At 31.4% G+C, this 6,903-nt stretch overlaps 1 protein-coding gene across 1 annotated transcript; it reads right to left on the bottom strand.

Moving 5' to 3' along the window:
• Positions 1-2,716: 2,716 nt before the first annotated feature.
• On the bottom strand, positions 2,717-6,666 carry LOC132733787 (pyridoxal phosphate homeostasis protein-like; the record flags this gene model as incomplete). The annotated part of the gene is given in 5 exon segments (XM_060720467.1): positions 2,717-3,609; positions 4,363-4,461; positions 5,279-5,421; positions 5,753-5,887; positions 6,591-6,666. Coding segments are annotated over 4 exon segments (678 nt in total). The 3' UTR covers positions 2,717-3,291.
• Positions 6,667-6,903: the final 237 nt, after the last annotated feature.

Below are 6,903 nucleotides of genomic sequence, written 5' to 3'. Positions count from 1 at the left end.
GCCAAGAAAATTTTGGACTTGTGAGAGGCTATAAATGACCTCAGATTGATCATAAGGTAACGTGTAACCAACGCTGAAAAGCATTTGACTCTATCTCAATCCATTGAGAAGTTGCAGCACTTTGAAATCAATTATGATGGAAAAAATCAACGCAAAATAGTGATTTTTGGCAATTTTGAGATGTCCCCTCGTTGCCATGGTAACAGAAAATTGAGGCCTGAGCATGTTGTTGCAAGGGCAATGGTCCAGTCAACATTTGTGCCAAGTTTGATTAGTGTTGAAGCAGTTTTTATAGTATTATAGCAATTTGAACTTGTAACGGGAGACTTTTCAATGAAAACAGCCATTTTTCACAAAATGCTCATGAAGTAATGGGTTAACTATAAATAACAATCTATTTAAGGATCAGGACAAAGTCTATAAATAGCAATTTATTTTAGAATTCGGACATTATCTATAAATAGAAATCTTCACAAAATTTCTCCATTGTGTTTTGTAATAATGTTAGATTAAGTGGACTTTAAATGGCCTTGGTTATCAGTTAAACCCAGAAATGGCATAAGATGATAAAATTTAGGAAGATTTCATAATTACATTACAATATATTCACATTTCAAGTTGATCCAAATAATGTAATTTACCTGTCAATTGATCCTTAAATTGATCCAGTCATAATTGTAATTTGTGTTATTAAATCACCCCTTAATCTTATCCCAAAGTGAGTTTCTTCCATAGCAAATCAGCAAGTTTTATTACATTGTATCCTAATATGATCAAAAGAAGTTCCATATACCAATGGAAACCAAATCGTCTTCATTTGATTCTGCTCCAAGGCCTGTTTCATTGGACCAGGTACTGGTTAACATAAACATTCCGTGCTAAATCCATATTCATACAATGTATCTTTCATAGAAAGATGATGATATCAAACAATCTTTATTGTATCAAGAACAAGATGGAATAATTTTTAAAATTCAACCAAAATGTGGGGAAAAAACAAAAAAAGAGGAAAAAGCCCTGATTATACTAAATAACCAAGTAACCAGCTGGAGGACCATCATGGCCCTACTTCGCTTACAAGAATACATGTAAAATTGTGTTTGCAAGATGTGGCAGTCAAATCTTTAAGTACCAAGTTTGATTCTACATTTGTATCCTTTAATTCAAGAAGTAATTCATCAGTGGTTTTTATTTGTTTGGGTCGTCAGACCAAACAAATAATGGTAGCGAAATTTCAGAGTCTAATGTAGTTAATTGCAAATGCCGAAAGTAGTGCACTTTTTTGAAGCGGTTACTTCCCTTTTTATGTACACTAACGCCGAAAAAATCAGGTGAGATCACTGCGTAAAGATGGTCAAAGACCGTCGCATTAATTTTCAACCAAAATAATTCCCGAATGGTCGAGATTTCTAATATTGTTTTATTGTATTTTCTGATCGAAAATAAGTAAATACAAAGCGGACATTTAATCTTTGACACAGAAGTTTACGACAAACCTAACAACAAGTAGTTCTCAAAACAGCTTAAAACTAGCGATTTAAAAGAAAGAAATATTTTTATTTTGTTACAAGTATCCAAAAAATTACAACGCATTCAAAGTAGCGTTGGCTTATAGAATTGTCAATAAATGCAAAATCACAAATTACGCAGATGAATATGATTTTATCAATGAAAATACTATTTTTAGCGATGTCGATTACCGAATACTACACAAACCGAGAAGTGGAGTATATAGATTCTACATGTCGGACTGTTTGGGTGAGAAGATTTTCGCTTAATTATTTACTTTGACAATTTTAAACAATAGGTTTATCCTGAACAAAATACCTCGAAATTAATAAGGATTACCAGGTACGTATTTTAATATACATACCTGGGATTACAAACCCGAAATGCAATAGAAGTTCTAAATTTAGAATTACTTGATGTTATTCAGACATTGTTTGTATAACTTCTCCGTGGTGCAGGGGTAACGCGCTCGCTTTGTGAGTGAGAGGTCTGGAGTTCGAATCCCAGTCGAGGAAAATTTTTTAAGTGTCTTTGTTAAGGAAGTAGCCATGATATGCAAGGATAAAGTGTGGCTGTCGTAAAAAATAAACATAAATGATTTTTTTATGCATCTCTAGTTATGCAGAATTCCGTATATAAATGATTTTTTTATGCATCTCTAGTTATGCAGAATTCCGTATATATCAAACTCTGGTGCTTTGCAAAATGAATTATAATACATAAAAGTAAACTTATACAGGAAAATACATACAGTTATACAGTACGATTTAGATTGCAAAGATCAGAAAATACCACAGAACTTGCAGCCCTTTGATTCTTTATAAATATACATGCTTATAGTAAGCTCCAGGATTATTTACATCTGTGTTAAACAACAGTTAAAGTCGTTACAAACCCTAATTTAGAATAATATGGTTTTCTTTAGGCCGTTCACATATAAATTCACCGTGGCTGAAGGGTTTTCGCGCTCGCTTAGGAAGCGAGAGGTCTGGAGTTCAAATCCCAGTAAAGGCAACTCATTTTTTTTTTCAAATTGTTTAAGTCAAATAAACATTGGATTGAATATCAGTGTTGCAATTAGTCTTATAGCCAATTTACTACAATGAAAACGCTGGAAAGCATTGGTGGCACTATACATATAATCTCACAACCTGTACCTTTCTTACATTCTGAGACCCAAACAAATTCAGCGCCTTCTGTGCTTTGATTCCTTATAGCTTTTGTGCTTCCAAATATTTGCTCAAAATTGAAAGAGGACCATGTCAAGATCACATAATGAGGCTATATAAAAAGTTTGGTGGTAATTCATGCATAGGTTAAGGATCAAGTGTTATGTTAAACATAAAATGTATTTTCTATATAAAAAGCAAGGAGACAATTAAAAAGAAAAGAAAACAAACCAATTTTCACAAACTGGATGGAAGAAAATTAAATAGTCACAAGCTCATGAGAAGAAGACTTTTCAAGGTATTTCTATTTCAAACTTGAGAGGGTGTCATACAAGCATTAATGAAAGTTAAATATGGTGATGATTCAATTGATATTGTATCAACATAACAAACTTAGAAGGTCAAAGTAAATCTGACAAGAAGTTTTAATGGAGAAGTTCATTGTTGAATCCAGACACCTTATTATTAAATCCAGACACAAGAGTGCAATTTCCCCGTGAAGATTCTTGTTCCGCTTATTTGACAATTGATAAAATCTCAGCAACACTAATTACAATTTTGATAAATATACACATAATAAGTCAAAATCAAAACTGTTAAAACTCAGGCTGTATTAGCATAAATTAAGATTTTGCAATGTACTTGAAAAGTCTCTTGAATTTGTATCACAATTTCTTTCCTCTGGTGTTTGTACAGTTTCATTTACACTACTTTGCGCTGATTGGCTTAAATTGTTTCCTGATGGACTCTCATTTGCTGACTGAGAACATCTGTCTTGTGATTGGCTGTTTAAATCAGACTGACTAGATCCGGAAGGTTGTGATTGGCTTGATTCAGATTGAGGCTGATTTCCTGCAACTGGCTGATTGGGCCCTTTTCTTGCGCCAAAAATTGTACTTCCAACTCTTACATTTGTGCTTCCAAGCTCAATCTAAATTTGAAATATGTACAATGATGATTTGTAAAACCGGTCAAAAATTTTGACAATGTCATTGTTAACACTACATTTTTTATACATTGATGATAAAATAATTGCATTTCAAAGAAATTTTACTCTGATCAAAATTGCTTTTACAATTTTTTGTTTTAAATTAACTACCTCTTTCTGAAATGATTTAAATGTCACTTTAATAAAGCTTAAACTTTTACAATGGAGAAATGTAGGAAATTTTAAATCTATTTTCATTTCAAATGTCTTTGACATTAATCCAAACAAACTGAAAGCCCACCCAACCATAAATATCTGTAAAAGGTATCAGCACAAGAAATATCTAAATTATCAAGCAATAAAAGGAAATGCTAGATGAGAAATGGTTGTGAGATGGCAGAAAGTACAGAAGCATAAAAAACATAGTAATTCTATGCTCTTTTTTTACCATAGAGTATGTTGTACTACTATAAGGCCTATATTCGGTCAAAGATTAGACTAAATGCTGCATAGTACTTCCATTAATGCTAATATCTCTCTTTAGCAACTTGAAATTGTCATGTAAAACCATGATTTAAACATAGAAAGCCCTAAAATGTCTCCTAAATCTAACAATATTATAATAATATATTCAAACACTGTAACGTTAAATATGCTGGCATATTTTCTTTGCTGTAAGATTTTTAACCTTGAATACTTCACTTTTATAATTAAAATTTAAGACATAAATCATTTTTAATCTTTTTTTATACTCACTGCATGTTCATAATCAGTTGACATGCCCATACTTAACTCAACATCACGCAATTCTAGGCCTAAAGCTGCACACAGTTCTTCCCTATATTTCACTAAACTCTGAAGATATAGCATATACATATATTATATATAGGGCTGTTATCCATGGACAATTTTGTATTGGTATATATTGAGAGACAAATATCGACGATATATCGATATATTGACTTTAACATAGATACAATGAAAAACATTTAAATGTGTGTTATAAATTAGGATCATGGTGTTATGCATGCTTGTATTAGACTACAAATACTACAAACTAACAGAAAGTTTCTTTTTCCTGTTATTTTTGTCACTGACATTTGAAAACAGAGTTTAAAGTTCAAGTTAGCCTAGAAAACTGGAAAAACGTGATTTCTCTTATTAAGCAAAATTGAGAGGTATATATCTTCTAACAGAAATAAATAAATTTTAGCTTGTATCGGTATTTGAAAATGTGTATCAATATTGTATCGGATGTTGAATATCAATGATATATCGATATCGCGATAATCAATGACAGCCCTAAAATTTATATATACTAGTAGATGCCTATCATTTGTTAACAAGAAAAATTTGAAGAATAAACATCATATTTTCAAAGGACATTACCTTTGTAAGTCAAGATTCTATCTGCCCTCTAATTCAGAGGCCTGTATGCCAAAGTGTTCTCCAATTAATAATTTAACAACTTAAACTTTGTGATGAAGGTCAAAATAACCTTGACCTCTGACCTACTGACCAAATAATTCAAAGTGTTCTATCTACAAGTCAATACTGAAGGAATAGTTTTCAAATGCTATCAGGATTAAAACCAAAAGTTACCGAACAGGATAAATTGGTGTCGTAAAAAAGACAGGTAAGCAAAATTATCTGAAAGAAAATACTCCCTTACCAAGAAATCTGGATTTGGACCTTCTGCAGTATTGTAACCATAAGCTCCAATTGTCATAATGCCGCTAAATTCTAAACATGGGCATTTATCTCGAATAAATGTAGTTAATTGTACCATAGTTTCTTTATCACACCCTGATTTATCTGCAATAAAAAAAAATTATGCCTAGCAAAACTATTTCTAAACTGAAAAGCTTATAATTATCTATTTTTTTTTCTTCTCACTAAATATAGTAGAATCTGAGATTATCAACTTATTTTTGTGAGTGTCAATTTCCTCTTGAGGAATTTCTGCTTTCAAGATCTCATATCAATATGTCAACCAAATTTTAACTTTCTACAATGATTACAAGAGATCAGATGTAACGGATTCAATTTTGAGTCAAGGAACTTGAAATATATGACAAATAAGTTGCCTTACATGACAAGGGAATCAATCAAGAAGAAACCTTTTTAGTTTTAAGTTTAAACTTACTTTGTTCACCACTAGTGTTAACTTGTACCATCACTTTCAGCTTTCCTGGACGTTTAAATTTTTCCCAGTTATTATTTAGTGTTTGAGCAAGCTTCTGAGAGTCAACTGTTTCCACCATGTACAAGTTTGGTAAAACTGAACAATAACAAAATTTGATATTATAAAAAACATTCAATCGCTTATTTCACAATCAGCTATATCAAATAGATGTGTGAGGTTTAATAAGAGTTAATATCTCATATGATATATTACCGCTGATTGTATCATTAAAGATTCCTATATAAGCAGAGTATCAATACTAAACAGATTAATAAACCTGCCAACATCCCTTTGTCATTCATATTGAAACCCTCAGGGCCATAATTCATTTTGCTGGCCAATGATCAACTTCCAGCCCTGAATTAATCTTTTATTATACATCTAGTCTTCAAACAAACAAAAAAACTCTATACACACAACTATGCCAATTCACGTTTTAAAGTAAAAATTTTATGGATATTAAAATTGTACATTTACTGTGAAAGATTCTCACATACATGTATCTTATATTTTTGTCAAGAGGGAAAACTTTACGTACAATATACATGTTGTTAATTTCAGATTTCAAACTAGGCCATTTTTGAATGTTTCATTGGTCTGTCAAGATAATCATAATGCATTTTGTTCCATAACTTCAAAAATAAACACATCCTTACTACTTACAAACATATTATACCTTAGTATTTCAATATTTTCATAATCATGTAGTTTCTAAAATCATCTTATAGATCAGACAATACAAGTCATGTAAAAAACATAAATCCAATATAAGTGTGAGAGATAAAAAAGGATTAACAACCTGTGACTTTGTTAGCTTTGTTTCTCTGTAAGTGTCCAATAAAGTGCCACTTTATATCTTTACATTCCTCTAGTATCTACAACATGAGAACAAAGACTAGAAATGTGTTGTCACGCCATGGGATGCCCCAGCATGCAGCATTTCAAATGTTATAATAATATTTAGTTCCAAATTTGTTTGCACAAACTATTTTTTTCATTCAAAGTCCAAAGTCCTTAACTATTCAATGTTAACACAAGCCAATTTTATAAAAGGTTCAAGGTCATGAAAGTTTTCAGTGCTAACCTTTTTGAAAATTGCATATTGCATTTTC

Source organism: Ruditapes philippinarum, unplaced genomic scaffold (assembly GCF_026571515.1).
Source record: "Ruditapes philippinarum isolate M1 unplaced genomic scaffold, ASM2657151v2 ctg12981_1_1_1_1, whole genome shotgun sequence".
Lineage (NCBI taxonomy): Eukaryota > Metazoa > Mollusca > Bivalvia > Venerida > Veneridae > Ruditapes > Ruditapes philippinarum.
The sequence above is the reverse complement of the archived record's forward strand: the minus strand, read 5'-3'. Positions and strand labels throughout refer to the sequence as shown.